Source organism: Lagopus muta, chromosome 11, assembly GCF_023343835.1.
Source record: "Lagopus muta isolate bLagMut1 chromosome 11, bLagMut1 primary, whole genome shotgun sequence".
NCBI classification, from domain to species: domain Eukaryota; kingdom Metazoa; phylum Chordata; class Aves; order Galliformes; family Phasianidae; genus Lagopus; species Lagopus muta.
In genome coordinates this window covers 6,219,109-6,242,685 of record NC_064443.1, presented here as the reverse complement: position 1 = coordinate 6,242,685, position 23,577 = coordinate 6,219,109, and the positions used below count along the sequence as shown (strand labels likewise).

The 23,577-nt window shown below is 46.6% G+C and overlaps 1 protein-coding gene and 1 long non-coding RNA gene across 3 annotated transcripts in view; one reads left to right on the top strand and one right to left on the bottom strand.

Annotated features, from left to right (window-relative positions):
* Positions 1-1,055, top strand: part of PHF2 (PHD finger protein 2) — an 81,925-nt gene extending 80,870 nt beyond the window's left edge. For both annotated transcript variants that reach the window (XM_048957311.1, XM_048957312.1), the window contains one exon: positions 145-1,055. In XM_048957311.1, the coding sequence (XP_048813268.1) occupies positions 145-233 (89 nt within the window). In that variant the 3' untranslated portion in view covers positions 234-1,055. The remainder of the gene's footprint in view (positions 1-144) is intronic.
* Positions 1,056-5,004: 3,949 nt separating this feature from the next.
* LOC125698725 (uncharacterized) lies at positions 5,005-8,233 on the bottom strand. Its single transcript, XR_007379292.1, has 4 exons — positions 8,147-8,233; positions 7,675-7,742; positions 7,476-7,592; positions 5,005-7,213 (listed from the first exon to the last, which is right to left on the bottom strand). It is a non-coding gene; the product is annotated as an uncharacterized LOC125698725 (long non-coding RNA).
* Positions 8,234-23,577: the final 15,344 nt, after the last annotated feature.

Sequence of the window (23,577 nt, the reverse complement as noted above, 5' to 3'; positions counted from 1 at the left end):
TTCGAGGGACAGCTGTGGTCTCCTGGAGGTGCTGGGGTAGGGACGGGGTCGGGAAGGTGGTAGTGCGGGGCTGAGGGCTCGCTGCTGTGGGGTGGCGTGGGGCAGGAGCCAGCCTGGGGCTCACCACTGCCACTCTCCCTCCAGGAAAGCGCACGAAGAAGGGGATGGCCACGGCCAAGCAGCGGCTCGGCAAGATCCTGAAGATCCACCGGAATGGGAAGCTGCTCCTTTAGCTCCGCCTGACTTGGAGCACAGCGATAACAACCCTCTTAACTTTCGGCGGTCGGAGTGTACAGAATCCTGCTATAAATATTTTTTAATATAGATGTCCTTTCTCAGAGTGCTGAGAGTGACTAGTCCGCAAAAAGTTAATCCTCGCCTGGCCCCACGGCGCTGAGCGCGCCGGGAGGTGAGAGAGCACCCGGCCCACGGGGGTGAGGACAGCGAGGGGTTGGGGACGGAGTGTGGTGGGGGACTGGGGGCACTGGGCGCGTTCCCCCCCGGCCGTGCCATGTTGATGCGTTTCCCGAGGCATCCTTTTCCTAGAATGTAGCTTGTACATAGCTTTTGGAATAATGACCACCTGTTTTTTATAAGGGGAAAGTCTCTCCGGGCGCTGTCCGTAGCAGCGGCCCTTACCAGCTCTTTGCGTAACTTCTTGTACGAGGAGGGAGACAGTTATTTTACTAGCACCTTGTGGAGTGTTTCCGTGTTTTGTGACGATGTAATTTATTAATGTTTGTAGCTTTTTATATTTGTACATTTCTTATGGGCTTTGTTTATATACACACATTACTGGGGCGCGGCGCCCGCGGGGAACCAGAGCCACCCGCAGCCCACGGCCATCGGGGCCATGCTGGCCTGGGCGTCACGCCAGCTTTTTTTATTATGATTATTATTATTAGTATTATTATTTTTTCGCGACATGTACATTTCTAACAAAGTTTATCGTGGCTATCTATCTATGACGGTGTTTTATTTACCAATTCATATCAAATGCTCTTGTATCGAGTTCACGAAATCTAAGTAAACCTAGAGCAAAGTTTAAAGAAGAAGAAAAAAAAAAAAAAAAAAAGAAGAAGAAAAAAAAAGAAAAAAAAAAAGAGAAAGCAAAGTAAACTATTTCAGGTTTTGTATACAACTGCCTGGGCCTGGCCTTTTTGTGGGGTCGGCGAGGGGCAGTGCGTGGGCTTGGTGGAGGGGTGCAGGGCAGGGCGAGAGGCTTAGAGTGGTGTCTGCCCTGTTCTGCTGCTCTCTCAGTGCAAGCAGACACTGGGGAGCTGTGCTGAGCCTTTGCAAGCGTCCCCCAGCACTAAGCCAGCACCTGGTCTGCTTGCAGCAGTCCCTTCCATCACCTCCAGATGTGGTCTTGGCTCCTACCCAGCACTGAAGGGCAGTTACTTGGTTTATGGTTATGACACACCCTGTGCTCCACCTGGACACGTCTGCCCTCTACCCACATCATTTGCAATCCTCAGGCAAACATACACACTCAGTACTCCCTGCTTCCTCCTCCCCTCTTGGAGGCCACCAGGTGCTGCAGCTTTGCCACTTTCACCCACTGTAAGGTCAGATAACTCGCACGCTTTGAGCCATTCATCCACCTCCTGTCAATGGTGGTCTTTCCCATGTACTCCTCCCTTATCACAAAAGACTGAACGTGATGCCATTGAAATGTGCAGCCAGTGCTGCTTCTGCAGTTCTCTTTCTTAACACAACGTTGTTTGCATCCACCAACCCAGGCTGCTCCATAATTCTTGGCCCATACTACGGGAACAGTGAAAGGAACTGACTGTGACCTACAGAGAACCATTCAATTACCCATTATGGCAGCCCCAGAAGGCTCAAGGTTTGTGTTGCAAAGTCCCCTGCTTAGGCACTGTGGCTTCAACCCCATGACGTAGATGACAATGAGAGAATGGGATGATAACATGGCTCCTTTCACTGGCTGCATCTCTTCAAACAAACAGGCGTCTCTTGATGAATTTTTGTTGTAATTCCTTAAGAAAAACAGCAGGCCAAGTGTGCTGTTTGCTGATGGCTTCTTTTTGGGGAGATTTTGCCTGTGTCTGTCCCAAGGTTGTCAGAGACTATGTGCAAAACTGATGCCAGCTAAATGCTGTCAGCATTCAAACCAGGCAACCAGTGGTGCCACATGGTGGATGGGTTAAAGGTAGTGGATTCCAGGGCACGGCTCTGTGAATTCCGCTAAATTGAGAGATCTGAAAGAAGGCTGAAAATTTACTTTCAGCCAAGGGTTAGAATGACTTTTGGACAAGGACAGCATGGCAAGTATGTAAGGACCCAGGGAGTGTTGCTGCAGGGAGTAGGGCACCAGCACCTCAATGAAAGCACCAAGAGAGGCAGCATTCTGAGTCTCTCGTTCTCTCTTTCAGCAGAGAAGGTCACACGTTGGCCATCAGCTCCTTACAAATTCACAGGCCAAAACAGTAATGCCTTGGATAGCCTGTTGAGTTTCTGGGACCTCCTTGCAGTACGTCCTCACAGCGACATTTTGGACAGGAGGTTAAGGTGGCTCACGGTAATAGCACACGTTCGCCAGCTGGGGGAGTTCACAGTTCAGAAACAACCACAGCCCGTGAGGACCTGGTGCAACAAAACGCCGAGCACCTCTGCAGGCTCGGGGACACGCTGCCTGCTTACCAGGTTTCTTGCAGCGCTTCTGAGGATGCCCTGTGTCTCGATGCACGTCTACCACTCCCAGCAGCCCCAGGAGACCACCACAAGGCTCTGAGTCAGAAACGAGTGATATCGTAGCACAGCTGCAGATGAAAGGAACCTGGCATGCTGCTGCAGAGTTGCACCCTGTGGGTAATTTCGTGCTGACAGGACTGTTTTGCTGGCCTGTTGGGTTGCTGGGGACTTCTTGCTGTTCTCCTCTGGGCCAGTCGTGGCTTTTACAGTCTTGGCTCTAAGGCGACCATGTAACAGCTTGTTAAAAATCATCACTCCTATCTTCTCTTGCTAGTTGATAATGCTGTCTGGCCAAGCCAGATCTCTTCCCTTGCCTATGCATTTATACCCCAAATAGTCTGTTTCATCCAGCCAGATGCTTATGCATCAGCTGTCGGGGTGGGGTGTGCAGCTCTGCCTTGGCCTTCATGTGAACACTGTGATAGCAGCATCTCTGTCTCTGCAGGTGGGCTGCTGCCCCTGTGCAGGTGACACCGTTCCCAAGCAACTCCTTCATCTCTTTGGGGCAAACTCCAGAGAGCTCCGCATTTAACCAGTTCTCCTACACAATTATAATACATAAAAGTAGAACACATGCTAGATAATGGGGTCAGGCCTGCTTCACCATCTGAGTGACTTGGTGCTTCCCATCCACATAGCAGCCTCATCCTCACAACAGAAGTAAAGCCTGTTCAGCTGCAGGCTGCATGCAGTACCTTCATGGGCCCCAGACCATCCCATCTCCCTTTACCTTGTTCAGTGCCGAGCAAATGCTGCCCCAAACCAAAACTGCAAGTGATCCTATTCCTCCTAGCATCCAGCTCTACACACAGCAAGAACACACCTGGATCTCCTCACAGCCATCTGAGGCCACAGAGTGCTCCTGTGCATCCACATTTATTCTGACAAGGTTGTCTGAGGACATCTAGCAGCTCCCATAGCAGCACTGTGCTTAGTGGATGCTGTGTTTGACACTTTGGCAGTCAGGTGAAATATTCGTGGCTCACTTTGCCAACATGGAGCTACCTGCAGGAGAGATTGCTGCAGTAGATTTTACGTCTACCGTGTCTAGAAACTAAATGTCTGTTGATTCAATGTCCAGTGTGCAAAGGATGGCAGTACCGGGGAGGCAATTTCTGTACACAATGGCACAGAGAAGCTGCTGGATGCTCCAGCTGAATGACTCCTAATAGCATTCAGGTTTCTGCACTTTCTGGCTTGAAACTGACAGGAATCATTTACAAACTGGCAGCGGGCAGAGGCCCACATCAGGCTGGCTGATTTATGTTCATCTTTCATCTCCAGCCCCGGCAGCTCTGAGCACACCACAGTGAGTGTGCTTGTTACTTCAACAGTGGCACGCTGCCATCCTGCAAGACAAAAGCTGTTCTTTCCATTAACATCTGACATGGATTTGTAGTACCCACCCTACAGAATTCACAGCATTTGTGTAAACAATTTTGAAGTTGTTCTCTGTATATCATGAGAGAAAGTCTGCTTCTCCTCTTCTCTTAAAAGTGTAATAATTATAATTAATTAAGATCTCCCTGTTTGCAGTCTGCCATGAAGATGCACTTAGAGGCTGATTTTTAGGTCACTGTTCTGTCAAACTTCACATACTTCTTTCCCCCAGCTAACTGTATTTACCAAACATTTGGCTCCATGGCCACTGCTCCAAACCTGGAGCTGCCAGCCCAAGCTTGCCTTCCTTTGGCTCTCCCTTTGCTTGCAGACCATATGCAAAGGAAATCTGCTCCTGAAAAGTGAGCCCTGCAGTCTTGCTTTCACGTTCAACTTCATCAAATTAATAATTAGCACTCACTTAAGTGACAAGGAGATACGTCTTAAAAGGCCTTGTGTTTACACTACTCTTTCATTTACTCTTTCAAAAGCTTTCTTTGGCAGCCAGAGGAAAGCACGATGCACCCTTCCTTCCAGAGGTCACTGGGCCATCTTGGTTCAGCTCTGGGCTGCAGCACAAGCTGTGCAGCTCATATCCCAGCGTTTGTCATCACACCTTGCCACTAGCTGAGGGAGGGCCAGAGCCCTGCTAGGGCCACAGCTCTGCTCACAGCCTCACAAAGCCCCTTGTCCCTTAAGGGCAGTGAACTGGGCCTATAATACTGCATGACTCCTCACACAGGGGAAGCTCTACAGGTGCTTCATGGTGGACTGACAACAATATTTAATCTGTTTCTCCTGGAACACCACAGCACCCCTTCTAACCCAGGTGTGCCACCAGCCATAACATGCTGGGATAACACCATCCAGTGATGTACAAGCAGAATGCTTGAGAGGTCCTTAACACGACAATGAAAGAGACAGTATATCAATATCATAGGAGCCATTAGATAGATTAAGGGCCTCTCTCTCCGTGCACAGCCAGGGAGGGCTTTCTTCAAATGGTGTCTGATACGCCCATAGGTAAACCTCTCAAAACATAGTGGCATCATTTTTCTTACTGTACCTCCAGTTTGCAAGGCTAGATCTGTAATCACTTTGCTCAAGATACAAGCTGTACCCTGAGGAATAACAGCTGGATTAAAAGACTGCTGCCTCACAATAGCCCTTGGTGAAGGGAACAGAAAGCCACTGGATGGAGCAGCTCAGCTTTTACATACAGCTGGAGCCCTGCAGTAAGTTGCCTTTCTCTTCCCTGGTCCCTGGGACAGAGCACCTGAAAGGTGAAGCCCATGACAAGTGGCTCAGTTTCACCTTTTAGCTAGCTGTGTGGCTACAGCCTTGCTGGTCATGACTGATGTCATTCTGTTACTGCAGCTCCCAATTTACCACATCTGTAAGGGTACACAGCACTACTCCCATGGCTCATACAGCTAAACACCATGGAGCCTGGATGACCTGTCGCCTGCCCTGGTTGGACTCCCTGCACTTGCTGGTGCCAGCAGTTCTCCTCCAGTGACCATTCTTTCACCTTCCTTGCTAAACTCAGCAATTCTAACCACACAGGCACTTAATTTTATTACAGTCATAAAATATTTTGGTGGGTCAGTGTGGAAAACAAATACCTCCGCAGAATATGAAGTATCAGATGCCTCAGTCCACGGGAGGTAGAAAGGAAAAAGGGGTGAATGGTTCCTAGCAGCATTTATGCATGACTTTATTGGAGCAGACCATGAAATAGGACATAGAACAAGTAATACAATGAAAAGTGCAGTAATACTGTATGGTTTTACGTGTCCCTCGCCCAAAGTTACAGGCTGTAGCAGCTCCTTTCAACATACTTTCTTAATTCAAGTTCAGCAGCCTTGTTTCTCTTCCTGAAAATGTGCAAACCTTTAACATATCTCAAGGGATAACTCAAAACTCTCCCAGAGAACGAAATATTAATTAGAGAAAAGAATCTCACTGTAGCTCAGCACTGTGTGGCCTCTAGGAAGCAGAGGAGCCCAGACCTAAAGTGCCTCCTTTGTGTGGGGCTTTTGTTCCCCACATTCCACCCACTCCACACTGTCACAGCTGATAATACCTCAAAGTCCACTGAAAGAAAACTGTCATGGCTAAGTGTACCTTGGCTGCTTATAGAGAATATAAGCTATTAACGAGCTTGTTATTTTGAGCAGGATTTACACAAATTGTTCCCCATCCAGCATTTGGCATAAGCAGTGATGACAACTTTTCAACAGATGCTAGCATGGAGAGAACAAAGATGCTGTGGCTTCAGACCATCTGCAGGGATTAAGCCTTCATCAAGTGAGGTGACTTTTTTTCCTGCTCTTGAGACAAAAGAAACTTTTCTTTCCCTCTACCTAAACACTTCAGTTTCTCCAAGACACCATTTCATTGCCAGACTCGTTCACCATGGCTCATCTATCAGAGAGTTACCTGAGAACCACTGATTTTTCCCCCTCAAACATCCAGGCAGATCTGGATGCTCAATAATTCTGATTATTGCTATTGCTATTATAGCTGATCAGTGGTTGCAACTTTGTACTTGATCCTGTTTCAGGAAGGTTCTGGCTGCTCCTCAGGCCACCAGCACTGGAAAAAATCTGAACTAACCACAAATTTCCCAAGAAAGTGACCCCACTCAGCAATTAGTTATGTGTGATTCTAGGCACCACTGCTTTTCTTAAGCTTCCAAGCTATGTCTAGAGTAAAATGAAAAGATAGATCACCCAGAACATTGTGATTCTTCATCATCTGTACAGTGTCACAAATCTGAACAATTAACATCAGATAAGAAACTCTGATGCTTGTTTTCTGTATGCTTTGACTGGATACAGCAGCATATGAGGAATAAGCAACATCAGAGGGTCCCATTTTTGGATAGCAAGAACCACGCGGCTGGCAGCTTCCTTGACCCAAAGCCCACTAAGGTACGTGGTGATTTACCTTTTTATTTGATGTAGGGCATAGCTTACAAGCTTAAGAAAAGCTGTGACACTTAATGACAGAAAAGTAGTTAATATCAGTTTCAGGCCTTACTGCAGGTCCCACACCTCCCTCAAGAGCTGTCCCATGAACTGTTATGGCTGTCACTCAGGTGGTTACCCTTCTGCTGTGAGAGAGACACAAAACACATTGTTAAATCTCACATATGATAGGGCAATGCGTGTTTTAAGAATCACATATCCACAAAAAAATCCACATAAACCTTTCCTACCATTTCTGTTATGAAGAATGTCAAAACAGACTTATAAGTGGGAGGCATATACAATCTTTGCGATTGCCACAGGAACATCATTTCATGCACAGCAGGAAATTTACAAGCAAAATAAAAGCTAAGATTGATTGGGAGAGGTGAAAAGAAGAATACTCACAGACTCTTCATTTGCAGGCTAGGACCACAAGGTGAGAGGCTGTTGGTATGGAGTAAGACAGGCCACAGTGAGAAAGGGCATAGATTTTCAGGTCAGAGGTTAGTTATCCTGCTACACCTGTGGAAATAAATGTGGATATAAAGAGCAGACTCTGTTTCCACAGATTCTGCATTTACTGTCAAAAAAAAAAATCACTTACTGTTTGCCTAGTGCTATTGACATTGGAGGTCTGCACAGTGCTTGCTGCTCAACTTTCCTCCAGTCCCTCTGCAAGCCATTAAGGAACATTAATATGACTGTTGACTCACAATGCAGGTAGCCCCCTCTCCCAGTTCTTTGGCTGGTCTAATTAACTGGTACCTCACCAAACTAGAAAGCAAAACAGCCACTCCTAATCTATTCCTGACCTTCCTCCTCTATCTTTCTCATTCAACAACATCAATTCAACCATCACCCAACAGAAGCTCCATGAAATACTTTTTCCTGAGTTTTAACAATCTTAGCTTATTAAATGAGGAGCAGGGGAAAAAATAAACCCATAAAACCAATACAGCCAGGTGTAGCAATTGGACAGATCAACACAATGGGAAAGGCATTTCAACAGAGATGTGATGATGGAAGGACCAGCACAACAGAAAGGTGCTATAAAGGAAGGGAAGAAGATTGCTCACCGATATTGGAAGATTCCAGGCTCACAGGGGAAAGCTTCACCAAGGAGGGATCTCCAGGAAGAGATCCTTTCCCCCTGCCAGTCAGCCCTTAAATGAGGTCTAAGAGAGGTGCAGCCAGGCTCCACCCTTCCCTACCACACAGCTGAATTGCCTTCACCTGTGCTCCCAGGGCTGACCAGGTCCTTTCCCAGGTGCTCAATCAGGATTTGGACCGTGACTCAACAGTTCCCATACATCAGGGAATTTCTTTTTTATTCATGCTTGCCTTGCAGTAGACAAAAAATGTTACGAACCACTAATGGGACAATGTTAGCATGCCTCTTTCTGTCTCTTTAAATGGATATTCTTGGACTTTGGAGGACTGACTATAAGCCAAAGAGCATCTGCTCCCAGTTTTGTCTCTAAAGTGCAGTCATGGTGGGTGCACCTCAATAGCGTGCTCTCCTTTGCAGCAACACTGGCTGGGAGGAGAGGGGAGACAGGGTTTAAGGGAGAAGAAGCCCTCAGGTGAGCTCATCATAATCATTTCTTGGAGTTCTTTGCTTAGCTCTGTTTGGCCTTTGACAAGTAGCGACCATGTATACCTCATTTGCCGTGAACTGACACACACCCACCAGGACACAGAAATGCCCAGTGGGCCTGATGTCACACAGAGCCCTTCCAGATGTGTCCCGAGTGTCCTGTGCCTGCAAGGAGGAGCACAACAGACACCACGTGCACAAGTAAGGGGCTGCATGAGAAGCAGAGATTTCTGAGCACGTCTTTTGGATATCTTCTAGCTCACAGCTTGCTCACAATGATACATACATCAAAGACTGAAAATTGAGGCTGTCTGACCCCAGTCTCCCAGACCTCTGAAAATGGTTGTGTCTTCTTGTATCATTCTTGTATCACCGGTCAACAGTGATCCTGAATTTCTTTTTTTTTTTTTTCCTCCTAATAATATATTTTATTTACCAGCAGTGAGCATTATGCCTCATAACACATTGTCCTACATAACCCAATCCCCTTTTAAAATGGAATAACAGAGTTTGAAAGAAAACATGACTTAGAAGATTAAGAGGTAGGATCAGAAGTAAGCCACCTGTCAGACAGGATAAGAACACATGATTTTTTTCCTTTGGATTTAAGCAGTCATTTAAATGTAATAGTCATATGTTTTAGTGTTCGCTATAAGGTCTAATTTTAAAGAATTTGTGCAAAATAAATGAGCGTCTCCCATTTACAGCCATATTTTCAGCTATTATCTCCTTCACTGCTCTAGCCAATAACAAGGAACCAGCCTCTATTATACTTATTCCTTGTCAGCAGCAATTTATTTATATGCAGACATCCAGGGAAATGTCTTTCTCAGACCGATCTCTATGCTGGCCCTGAACAGCCATCAAGCACTGAGCCAGGTGAAGCCCTCCAGATGCACACGTCTGTCTCAGGAATCCCCATTAATCGCAGTACGTGTGCGGGTACAGACTTGCACAGGCCTGATGAACAGACTGTTATTCCAAGAGATCAGCAGATGGGTGTATTCCTTATATATGTGTGTGTGTGTATGTATACATACATATATGTATGCATTTAGAGGTACAAAAAACAAACTAACCCTAGACATAATAATGACTAAAGCCATACTTCACATTATTATTCGTTGTTATTGCTATTAAATGGCTCTTACTCATAACACAGCCCTACAGTACTTTGGATCTTAATCGCCTTTTGTGGTATAAAATGGTCCAAACAGCTGCTAAACAGAACAAAAGTGTAATCCATCAGTATCGATTAGAACAAACATAAACATCCCATTTCCTTGCAGACAAACGTGGCACAGCCTGAGCAGCATGCTCCAGCCGTCAGAAGGTCCCTGAGCTCTAACAGCGACGACAAGCGGGGTGCCTGCCTGCTCCAGGCACGTGGCACAGCTGAGGGAAGTTCTGAGGAGTGGGGATGTGGCAGGCTGGGAGAGGCTGGAGGCCCACAGCTTCACCAGTGTCCCTGTCTCTGTGCTTTCTGGGGCTGGAGGCTGGCAAAGGGCAGTCTGTGAGCTGCACTGAGCCAAGCTTGCAGGGCTGGCAGTTCCTCGTTCTGCTGGGCACATCCCAGCTCCTCACCAGCTGTGGCACGGGTGCAGGTGGCTGGGAAATGCCCGTGGCTGGAGGAAGAGGCTGACTGAGAAAGTCTGGCTTTGTGAACCAGAAATGCTTTGTCTGATTGAATTTGAAACTTATAAACCTGAAACCAATCAGAAAAATGTTTCTTCCTCTGAAATGCCCAGCTATTTTGAACAAGTACACATTGCTGTTCAGCTCAGGTTGCAAGGAAAGCAGGCTCGCATCACTCCCTGCCTCCCACCTGGCAGGTTGGGCTGGGATAGATAGGATCCTACTCACCAGTCCTACGTATGCTGCAGCTTCACGCTGAATAACCTACAGAAGGCTGGAGAGTCAAGCACTTAGTGGGCAATTTGTGCTGACTAAATGTACATAGAAGTGCATGGCATGATGCTGTCTGTGCAACCATGGCAAGGACAGAGTCCCCAGTGCAACACTAGGGAGGAAAAGACCAACCACTCATCATAGTCAAGACAGCAAGACAATGTCTGATGGAGAAAAGAAAGAAGGAAGGGAGGAAAGAAAAAGTGATGGATCTAAAAAGGACATCATATCTTCACCAATGGATAACTGTTACTGCTGTCAGCCACCGCTTTTCCATCTTCCTCAAGTGCATAGCTATGGATGGACTGAATGGCATGTGCTTTCTCCAGACCTTGTGGTTGCTGAAGTGATCATAGAAATGAGCACGGGTTCATCCTGATGGACATTTGGCACACTGGGACTCCCTGCGTGACTTGTGCCACCAATTCCAGCTGAGGCGTAAGAAGTTTCTGCATCTGATCTGTCTCCTGTAGAAGTAGGAAGTGCACACTGGGTCTCAGTGTACAGCCAGCTGTGCTTCAGGCAAGTGCTAGAGGCACTGGCGTTGGCAGACAGCTATGCCATGCTGAAGAAATCCCCCGATGTACACCAATGGTAATATTACACTTCTGAGTCTGGGACTCTATGCGAGTTCCTCTTTATCCAAACTTTCAGGGTCTAAATGTTCCTCTGCAACAGACAATTATCAACAACATGGCTTTGTTAAAAGCTAGAAGATTTTTAGCATATCACAAGTGCATGCAAAAAGGCCACGTGCTTTTAGCTACCATCACTTCAGACTCTGAGTCTCATTTGAATGCAATCTGCTGTGTGAATGTGTAATTGGAAAAACATGGCCAAATATGTCTGTGTACACAGGCACACAATGAAAAGCAGTTTTCATTAAACAGCACTAAACATGGAAACATATGCCAGAAGATTTAAATCACAGAAGTTTCCTCTGATTTACTGCAGGGATGACCTGGCCCTGGTGTACAGAATGGTGCCCTATGGGGCTGCTCGCCTGCAGCACCTGCACCTCCAAGCAAAGAGATGCAGTCAGAGAGGAGAGGTGGGCTGCAGGCTGGGAGAGACAATGGGGCCCTTTGGATCTTCACTGTCTGGGTATTAGGAGGTCACTGTGCCGACAATGGCAACACAGCCAGAGGCTGAGTGGTTCACCTCCCACAGTCAGTGACCAGGGTGAAGGGGGTAAGTAATGCCTCAGGCTTGGGGAAGGGGAGCACAACACCCAGAATGTGTCTCTGTTTCCTCTCCACAGTTGTTCCTTTGCTACTAGGCCTTTATCAAGTGTTCGTGTTCACATAGCAGAGCCCTTTGCTGGTCAGAACATGAGCCGCGCATTCCCCACCCTCCATTTAAAAAGCATGGGAGCAGCAGCTCTGGCAGCAGAACTCACCATGGCAAAGCATCAGCCAGCCATCGCTGATGGGAAGAATAATGGATAGGACAGACTGACAGCCTTCCTGAGGTCAGCAGGGATGTGCAAACACTGCATGGAGCACGGGCAGGCCAGGTGCCGCACTGAGAGTCGCTTCCAAACCCTGGCTTGTGCACGTACCACTCCGATCCTGGCAATCAGCTCAGCCCCATGTAAGTGATTAAACTATGTCTAATCCCATCTGTTTGCCCTCAGTGAGGTGCACGTCTTCCCCCTGCCCTGGGCCTGCCGAGCTGAATGTATTTCTGAAGCAGAGGTGCCATGCCGCCGCTCAGTGCAACGCATCCTGTTTATAGAACAAGAGAATTAGCCAATCTGTGTGTTTATGCATGAGGTTAGCTGGCCTGCTGCTGTAATGGGAGTGCAAAGAGCATGGTTTCAGTTTGTAATGTATTTAACGTGTTTGTTTTGAGCCTAAATTACCAGACTTTTCTGCAAGGAAAAAAGAGAATTGTTTTTAGGAGGCCTCTGTAACACGAACCCCAAAATGAGGTGTGTCCTTTAAACATATCATGTGACTGGCCAAGGTGCACGCGTGGCACTCGAAAGACAATTTGTAGTTTATGTGACAGAGGAGCTTTGAATTCGAAGCTGTTTGCTCATGAGCTCTGCATGCCTTGCAGGTGTATGGCAGGAGCCAGCCATGCGCTCACCCCTTGCTGCAGGCTTGGGTTCCATGCACATCGCACAGCACATCCAAGGGACACAAGCAGAGCAAGCTGCGGTGGTGTGGAGAGACCCCAGTGTGCTGGAGGTTGTGTTTCACCCTGAAAAGAAGCACGTGAAGAAATGGAAAAGAAAATTATCCTCTGAATGGTTTTAGGATCAGCCTCTGCCTTGCTATCACTCATTCCAAAAACAGACTCCTCCTAAATGTGTACAGTCATCATTCTTTTTATTTTCTTTTATTCTTTTCCACCATTTGCACACTCGACAGTTGTTCACGAGTGGTTCTGTTGCACTCAGCCAATGCTCCTATAGCAGGCAGTGCAAGGGGAGAGCAGAGCCTTCCAGCCATTGCTCTTCAGGCTCAGCAGGAGTAGCAGCAGCTCAGCTGTACGTCCTGGGAGGGAAATGGCTCCAGAGCTGCTCAGGCCAACCTTGGGGACCTCAGCAAAATTACGAGTGCCCTATGGAGCCCAGTGGCACAATGGGAGCAACATGGGCAGTGCTGTGGAGAAAGAAGGGAACATACAGCCCATGCAGGGACAAATACGTGCTTCATATAGTGGCCCTACAGTGTATAATGTTTAGAAACTTGAAACCCAGAGAGCCAGTAGAGTTGTGCTTTTTTTTTAATAGGGAGTGTAGAGTTTTATTATTTAAAAGGTTTTATAAAGGAGTTTTAAATAGACCATGGAATTGCTATGGCAAGTTTTTTCTGTTGGAAATCATTCAGCCATTTGGTTTCTATTTTTGCAAAAAGTACAAGCTTTTTGAACAATCATTTGATATGCTTGTTGATGCATCACAAAAAGGAGATATGCTTTGAATTCTCCTTAAAAACCCCATGTAAACACAAGGCTTATGTATAATTGCAACAAAATACCATCTCCTTATTGAGTGCTTTCACATGCAATTTCCTCCCTGACTACTGCATGTAAACACAGTTATTGTATTTGGGAAACTCCCAAATCTCAGGCACAATCAGGATCAATAGCTCAACAAAAGCAAATTATAGTTTAGGATGTCCATGTTTTGCAACAAGATGCCTAGATGGTAACGGAGGAAGAATGCAAGAAACATTTTAAAATAGACGGGTGGTTGCATGGCCCCATTCCCACTCATCTGTGTGAGGTTCACACCACACATCAGCACCTTCTTCCCATCCACTGGCCTGCAGGCAGACAGACTGAAGTCCAAGCATGGGAGCAGAACATCAGACAGATCAAGTCCTTTTTTCTCTCTGTCTTCTCAGTTTCTATTTCTCTTCGTCAGCAAAAGACTACATCATGCCACCCTTCAGGTCCTCATTTCCCTTTTCCTTAGGCAGTGGGAGGCTGGGACAGGCTCGGAACTCACAGCCACTGTTGTGTGTCAGTGAGAGTCTTAATTTCCCATGGAGTATTGCTGTGCACGTCATCTCCCACTGCCCATTTCTTTCTGCTTCCCCACAGAAGCTATCCCCAGTGCTGTGTGCATTCCCCATCCATTTATTCCAGTGTCACCATGGCCAGTTAATCTTGGTCCCTGTGCCATTGCCGCCTGCTCCCCATGGCTGCAGGGACATTAAATCGCATTTCTTTCTTGACAAATAGCCACAAAATCCTCTTAGGAAAGTCTAAGGCACTATGTGCAACTCAAAGGACGTGTTACATTGGTTTGCATTGGAGGATAGCTCTGTGCCAGGCAAATAGTAGGACCCGAGGAAATGGCAAGAAGTTATACCAGAGGAGGTTTAGGTTGGATATTAGGAGAAACTTTTTCTCTCAGAGGGTGGTCAGGCACTGGAATGGCTGCCCAGGGAGGTGGTGGAGTCGCCATCCCTGGCAGTGTTCAAGAGGCGCCTGGATGAGGAGCTACGAGAGATGGTTTAGTAGCTTGTGGCACTGATAGGAATGGGAGGGTGGTTGGACTAGATGATCTTGCAGGTCGTTTCCAACCTTGTGATTCTGTGATTCTGTGATTCTGTGCCATTTTGCCTGTGATTTTTTATTACAGAAGAGCCGACAGGTCACACACAGTGGCTCCCCAATGTCACCTCCTCCTCACTGATGGGAGGGCAAACACAGGCAAAACCTGTGCATTCAGGGCTGGTGCCAGTGGGAGCTCTGGTTTAGCTCCAATGAGAAGGCTAATCAAGGCAAATAACCTGTAATTTTTCTTTGTATTAAAATTTTAATCAGGTACAGCTCCATTCATATGTGAAGGCAACACAGATTAATGGCTTTTCCTTCATAGTCCCTGTGCTGTGTTACAAAGCTCTGGGCTGAGCATGGCACAGCATAGGGCCAATTGGGCTCTGCCAGCATGGCAGTGTGGCACAGCAGGCACAGAGCTGGCACAGATCCCATGGCAGGGGTACACAATGCCATCGCTGAGGAAAAGAGCTGCGTGACGTGAGCGTCCTTTAGAAACGGCATGACTGCAAAGCTGAAATGGTTTTCCCCTAGACTCTATGTATATTTTTTGTTTTCAAATTTGTTTCTGCTATGCCCTGATTTATCAAAGCACTAAAACACATGCTTGACTTTAAATGCCTCACTGCAGCTAAAACTAATTGCGTACTTAGTCTTTGATGGCTCAAGGTCATAAAGAAATCACTAGCTTTTCAAAACAAATACTTCAATATGTTAATTACTAGCAAACCAAATACCACTGCCTCTTCAGCCATCGGTGTAGGTTTGCATGCCTGACTAGAGGGTGAGCGTGATTCTGCCTGAGATTTTCCAGCACAAATGTGGGCAGCTGACAATAACTCAGGGCTCAGAAATTCCAGCAGGCTCAGACTGCATGCCCGCTTATCTCCTGGGTGCACCACACCTTTACTTGGGAATGGTTGACCAAGGGCACAGAACGGACAGCTGTGCAGGGCACAAACACAGCACAAACACAGCAAAAGTGCTGCTACTCGCGGGTGTGCAACAAAGGATTGGGCAAAGCATGCCAACATGTCTGCTGCGGTGATGCCCAGACTGCAGGGGTCACCTGAATACATCTCTGAAGACTTCAGCATCCCATAAAAAACCATATCCTCCTGCCTGGCTGTGGCAGTAGCCCTCTCCCATCACATGGTACAGCGTGCACACATATCGATGCACACATACACGTATATAAAATTGAACGCAGTGCTGCACAAATGGTGTTCCCATGGACAGCAGTGCATACTCTGACAGCCTAAAGATATTCCTTTCCCACTTCCCCCAGTACTGGCTGCTATCCCCTCCAGAATTCTTAGTAGAACAATAATATTTTAACAGTTGCAGCTTTAAAAACCTTGATTATGACCAACCATTTCTCCCAGGCAATTGTATATTTAGCAGAAGGGACAAATAAAACTTCCCAGGAACGAGGTTATTTAGGGCATAAAATTCAAGGAAATAGGTATTTAGGTCATTGTGGGCATGGTTTTTATTTTCCCTAACTTTCAGATTACTTTCGATTAGGTCTGTTCAGAGTGGAAACTTCTTGATGTGAAATAGATACTGTCTAAATCATTAGAGCTCACTCACTGCCATGTGCCACCTTTTAGAGAAATTAAAGCTGACCCTGGGGTTACCTAGCTGAACATTCACCGACCCAGGGCACTTCCGCTGAATATGAATAAGCTTGTAGTACAAATACAGTCGGAGAGCGGCATCGCTCCTGGCACAGATAATGCCTTTGTTGGCTGGAGCTGGGGCTCACGGGCTGTTAGACTATGGAGGCCATTGATTCAGAGCACTCTCTGTTGGGATCGGTTCAGATTTTTTTTCCCTTTTTTTCCCCCCCTGACATCTGGAGTCTATCCCTTCATCAGCCTCGCAACCCCCACTCAAAAACAAGAGAAGGGAGACAGACTCATGGTCAGAGTGAGTCCCCAGACAAACTTTGACAAAGCTTGCAATGAAAATTCGTAAGTTTTTAAGCCAAGAGTCTTTTTTTCACATAGAGGGTGGTGATGCACTGGAACAGGTTGCCCAAGGAGGCTGTGGATGCCCCCTCCCTGAAGGCATTCAAGGCCAGGCTGGATGTGGGTCTGGGCAGCTTGGTCTGGTGGCTGGCATCCCTGCACATAGCAGAGGGTTGAAAGTAGATAATCACTGTAGTCATTTTCAACCCGGGCCATTCTATGATTCTATGATTTGGAGGATAAAGATTTTACCAAGAATTTACCAACTGAGTTGCCCCAAAACAACAACCACACTTCTCCAAATGGACTTCTTTCAGTGTTTAGGTAGTTCCTCCTGACACTGCACTGCACAGCACCTGTGCACCATATTGGCAGCCATTTGATCACAACACATTCATGGGCAACTAACTTTGGTATGCACGGGAGTGTGATCTCCTTGGAAATAGCTGGAAGGCCAAACTGCCCATCAGACTTGTCCCTGTGCCGCCTCACTTTGGAAGAACAAACGTGGAAGCTGCCTCTACTTATATTAAACAGAAAGGGAGATGCTGGTAAACAATTAAGTGGGGTCTTGTTTAGAGAACAAATCTTTTTAATATGCTGCCAAACTATACTAAACAATAACTGTCAGAATCTGTTAAATAGCAGAAAACCAATATTGCTCGGTACAAAACTGATTTTGCTAACATTTGTTCACAAACCGCATCACACATTCAGTCCTGTTTCCCCTGTGAACTCTTAACAATCCAAGACAGCTCCAAGTGATGTTTCTTTTAGTTTTCATAATGTGTTAAGTAGGGAAGAAAAGCCATATGGCATTCCTTCGCCTGGCAGGGCAGGCAGCTCCTCATTAGGCTGCTGACCTGAAACATAATCTCCACCATGACCTGCGGAGAAATGCCTGGGACCCACCTGCAAATAAAAGCCCTTTTTGAGAAATAATGCCAGACTGCTGGCTGACAGTGAGTTTGATTCACCTTTAGGAAACTCAAACGACCCGTATTTCTTCCTTGTAGTGCCTGAAGATGGACATGACTAAAGAGTCGATCCTCTTTTTTTTCTCCACTTGCCTACCATTTGCTGTATGTAATATGCCAAATTATACATTAGTGACAAGTTTTGCCTTCTAGCTGTAGCCCTGGCTTATGATCTGACTGCTATACAGTATGCACGTCCCATCTGTGTGTCCCATCCATGTGTCTGTGCCCAGCATGGCCACCTGGGGCCAAGCTGCACTGCAGCCAGTTACACCGACAGCACCTTGGGCATGCAAGTCTTACTGAGCTCCTCCTCACAAACAAGCACTTGCTTCCAACCGTGCCCTGCTCATCTGCAGACAGACTTAAAGCCACTGAAGGAACTAAATCACACCGCCTTGCTCCTCGGCGGTGTAACCCAAGAGGACAAGATAAGGAAGCACTCTGCATTGTACCACTCTGGAATTCCTTTACACCTTCTGCCTTTCATGGGGGGCATGCTATCTGCCTACAGCACTCTTCCTGCAGAGAGCAGCCATCATCTGGAGAGTCCATTTAGATAAACTGAAGTTCTACTGAAAGCCACTGCCACGCTGCGTTTTCCAAGTACCCGTAACCATCAGCATTACAGTATCCACAGCAGGAAGAACTGCTCGTTACAAAACTGTGTTCCAAACCATTCCTGGCCTGTTGGATCGGGGACATTTTGTTTTCTAAACTGCAAAATTAAACACGCTAATGAACAGTTGAATGCTTTACCACAAATTAGTTACAGTGGGAGGTTTTCTTCTCCAGCTGTTAGGAAATGCATACGTCCACCGCATACAACCATAGAAATGAAAGATGTATTTTTGCAGAGCTGAAGTAGTAGCTTTTGTATTAAACAAGACTTCATGATCTTAAGTTGTCTACAGACAAATAAACAATATGCAGTTTTATATGAAAATAATCATACCATTAATCCTATTAAGGTGCTCTGCTCTGGTTCTCCCCTTGCTCTGGCTCCTATCCAGCGTTGCATGCATTCAACGACTGGATTGTTGCCTCCCAAAATCCAGCCTGCACTGAAACCATCTGCTCAGTCAGAGCAGTGGCATTTCCAGTAAGGAGGCAAAATGACAGATACTTTTGAGAGCCAGAGCTGCGGAAATTGCTGGTCTTTTTCTCTTCTAAAGTAAGGGAAAATGATCACTGGGCCTATTATAATGAAGACAAAATAATCACAACCTCAGATGGAAAGTTCATCATATAATCCAACTGATGTTTTTTTTTCCAGATGGGGTAGCTGCTAATTCCTGGGCAATAGGATAGCAATTTGGGGATTCTGCATGCCCTGAATATATGAATGCACAAGGAGACAGAATAGGAACTTGCTTAGGTCTACCTAGAAATTGGAAATCGTTCCATTACACAGTGGGAATGGACTGCAATTTTCCTCCTCTTTCTGATTATCCAGCCTTCATTATATGTAATCCTTAGGTACATGATGGAGCACAAGGAGGGTTTTGATAGCAGCAAAAGCAATTTGGTAGCATACAACTGATCGGTCGCTGATCTCTGACCAGGGCCTGGGCCAGGAGCTGCCCACAGCTCCCAGCTGCTAGGTGCAAAAGCACAAAGTGCCCTGTATGGTGCTTTTGTAAACTGAGAGGGAAATTAAAGCACCTGTGGGCTGATTCTGATGTAACTGATTCTGGGGAAAACCAGCACAAACAGCAGACCTTTCCCAGGCTACAGCATCAGCACTTTGGTATCAGCTTTTTCTGATAGCAGAGCATTGCAGAATGTAAGGAGCACAAGGAAAGCTGTTGAGAGGAGGGAAAAATGTCACAGATGTGCCAACAGAAAGCATGTATTCAAGGTTCATTAAAATTAACTGCTGGTCCGAGCCAAGGTCCACTGTGTAACACCAATTAATCAAAACACCATAAATTAGATGTGCTATTCTGCATATTGGGAATTTCTCCCATGTATCTCCAATCACAACAACATGGATTCTTCATACCTGCTTTGCAGTTGCACATTTCCACCTGCTCAGTTTAAAGAGTTGTTATTATAATGTCAAAATAACCAATTAAAAAAAAATGAATGCCATCCATTTGAGTCAGAAAGGAATCAAGAAAGTGCTGTGCTTATTCTCCATGCATTTCAGATTTGATAACATAAATTAAACTGGAAGAAGTCTGTGAATAAACAGCCTTCAGACCAGAGGCCAGCAGGATTCACCCGTGCACTACAGGTGTGTCTATGAGCACACACCTGTGTTTTACCTCTGGACAGTTAGCAGGAAGCCCTGAGCACCTGCTGCAATCACCTCTTCATGCAGGAGAAAGGAAAAAAGGCCACTGAGATTCAGTAAAAAAGGGAGCAGTTCTTGCCCTGCCTGCTGATCCCAATCTGATCACATGTTGTGTCTGTAAAAAGGGATACATCTTCTCATTGTTACAAGGAAGGGCAGCCTTGCTGCAAGGCTCGTCTTCTTTGAAGCTAAGTGCTGTTGAGCACAGAGGCACCCGCAGACATGGGGTGCCCATCTGCAGCAGGCTGGTGGGCATCCAGACACCTTCTTTTAGTCCCATCTCTTTCATTTTAAGTACCATTACACTGCTGAAAAATACTTATAGTTAATCAGCACTGCTTAATCCTGTTCACTTCCATCTGTGCCTCATTGCATCCTGACACCTCTCCTGTCCCGGGGCCATGGCCGTTCAGTGCAGCTCAGCCACTGGAGGCCTCTGGGGAGCAGCTGTCCCCAATCATCCTGTCCATGGCCCTTTCATTCACAGATTACATCTTGTACCAACAGATTGCGTGTGGGAAAAATCAAAGCTGTCAGGGGCTCCTCCCAGGACACACATTTTGCACAAGGTGCCCCACCAGGGGCTCAGTGCTTGACCTCCCTGCTCAGCAGGTAATGAATTGGGGCTGGCTTCGGGCAGCCAGCACCACGCCATGGCCCTGAGAGCAGCAGTGTCACTGCCTGTGGCTGCTGCCAGCCCTGGGGCTTCCTCATGGTGCTGCAGCCTCTGGGTGGAGAGCAGGAAAAAACCCCAATGGGATAAAAGATGCTTCATCACAGCCTTCCTGCTGTGCTCAGGGGGGAAATCCAAGGATGAAATTTCAGAAGCCACAGACAACAATGACAGTTTAATGACTAAATTCTAAGATTCGATAACCCCTCATGCGCGAAGAACTCACTGTGATGGACCCACTGAATTTCTAGCACTCCCTGCCCCGGGAGGGGATCTCAGTTTTAATTCCCATTGATGAGAGTACTGCCTATGGTTTGAAATGAACCACTGCCTGTCTCCTGCCATCCCCTCTTCTCTTTGCCTTCCAACGCAATCCTCAGCAGAACAGCATCCTGCACACCAGCCTGGTGCAGACCTGCAGAAGTGGTTAAAGGCTCAGGGCAGGCAGCATGAGAGCATCACATTAAACTGCTATTAATGCTTTTAATAGTTAAACATCCACCTTTGTATAAAACCTCTTTTTCAGCGCAGAAACACCGTTGTTGAGGATCTCAACAGTACTGCTAGATAAACTTGTCAAACCCAGGTAATATTTTATGAGTGATTTAAGCACCTTTTCCAGTTGTTAAACAAAGACTTCTCTTACAGCTTGGCAAGTGCAATGCTACTTAGTGCCTAGGTGATGTAAAATAACACGTTGTTATTTTACAAGCAGAATGAGATGACGCTATCGTGCTTTCCTTCCCACTCTGGCAGCTTGCTGTTGCCGACTTGCTGGCAGGCACTTTGCCCTGATGTTATCAGCAGCATTCAGCAAGTCGGGGCGGCTCTGATTGCCTGGCGTGCCGCATCCCTTTCCCACACTGCAAGAAATAATCCTCATTTTGCATGCCATGAGCTAGGAGACGTTGTCAGGCCTGCACCGACAGCCCAACCAGATATTTTGACAGGGAAATGTACGTTTTCCCTACTATTTTGTCTAATACTTCTCATGTTTTGTCTGTGGTTTGCAGGTCAGTTAACCAGGAGTGTGGGCAGTGTGGCAGGATGTGAGCAGGCAGGTGAAGGAAAGCCAGGGGGTGAAATACTGGCTCCCACAACCAAGAGGTAAAACCCACCCGGACTTCATTGGAGCTCAGCTGTGGCATTGGCTGTTCTGGGCCAGGCAGAAGGTGACATCCCCTGCCCTCTCTCCATCCCTGATGGGGCAGGGCACTTCCACCTGCAGGCCTGCAGCTCATGGAGGTGTTACCGGCGTGAGCCAGGAACTTGTTAATCCTCTGCAGGTTTTAATAATCGCTGGGCGTTAGTGAATACACTGCGTTATAAAAGTCTTATTAAACCTAAATTAAATGCAGATTGGGAACTGAAATGTGCCATAGAAATTTATGGGGGGATCTCAGCAGAGAATAAGGTTTTCAGACTTTGCTGTGAGAGCTACAGAATATCAGTTTCTGAATCAGTATAAATTACTGCGTGCCAGCCGCCAGTTACTAGCAAACATGTCTGTAGAAGTATGTCTTATATCCCCATGGATTGCCAAAACTTAATTCGACAACAGGAATTTCCAGGTCTCTAAAGAGAAATGAATGATTTCCATGTCTGCACAGAATGATGCCAGCTGAAGCAGCCAGGTGCAGCTTCCACCTTCCCCATGCTTGCCAAGCTTAGGATTTGCAGAAGTAGATGGAGCAACTCTGGATTCCTGATCTAAGTGAGAGGCTGTGCACTTCTCAGACTGTGAACATGAAGGCTGATGATGCTCAGTTTGGATCATCAGCATTTGTCTCCAGCATGTCAGGACCACTCATGTCCTATGTGGGTTGTGGTCCTGCCCTGCACAGCTGCCAGAGGCATCCTGGGGGGTCTAGTGAGAAGAGCTGCTCTGCGTGGACTGTGCTTTCTGCAGAACCAATTAGTGCTGATGACTTCCTATCACTTACAAGACTGATACGTCTATGATTTCTCTCTCCAGCCCTGCACTTGATTAAAGGACACTCCACATCCAGAGCAATGTTGTTATACAGAATGCCTGTGTTATCAAATAATAAACTAACTGTCACAATATTGGCTCAAGGCTTAGGAGTTTTCTTGCATAGGAAGATTAAGACCATTACAGTTCAAATAAGTACCATTTTTTGACTAATTGTTTGCAGATACAGCATAGAAGCAGTCACTTGCCTTGGGAAAGTAGTGTGATTTTTGATGCAAGTATCTGGCTGAAACATAGCTAAAAAATAAATGCTAAGAGCTCAAACTTACTTGAATTTGTACTTTTGCATTCATGCGAATGGAAACTGCATTCATAAAGCAGAAGAGCTGTCCCAGCTTGCTGGTCTCCCCTTTCAATCTGAAAATAAAAGAGCAATTACTAAGTTTGATTTTGACACCTGGACTAAGATTTTCCTAAAACCACAAGAGCAGCTGTGCAGACCCAGCCCAGCGGGCAGCACCAAGTCTTCCCTCTCCTGCACCATGTTCACACACATTCACTCTGCAGAACCCCTAGAGGCACCCAATGCTTTTTCTAACCACTGATATACAGCCTTTGCTATACAGGAAAGTCACCAACCCTACCATACCTACACCATCTACCTCATAGGCTCCTGCACAGCCTATCTGTCAGGAGCAGCTGCTTTGCACTGCTTATCAAACAAAGGAAAATGAACATCGTGCCCATGTCCCACCTGAAACCAGTGAGGATGTGGGTTAGGCAGAAGATCTCTGAGCACAGAGGCGGTTGCTGCTCCCTACCCTACCAGACACCTCAGGCCAGAGCTCTTTGGCATGGTGCAACGTGCTGCTGCCCTGTTCCCAGCACACAGAGCAGAAGGCACGCAGGCAGCCTGCGCACAGTTCACGCCTCCCGCTGAGTCAGGGGCCCCATATATATGACCTTCTGTCTCTTGGTCTTCTCCTGTCAAAACCAAAGCTGGGTGTGAGACTAGGAATGCGCTGGGAACCAGATGCTTCACTGGAGTCAAACCTTTCTGGGTAAATACATTGCAAAGAGCACAAATCATATAATTTCAAACTTTGGGAATTTGTATATATTTAAAT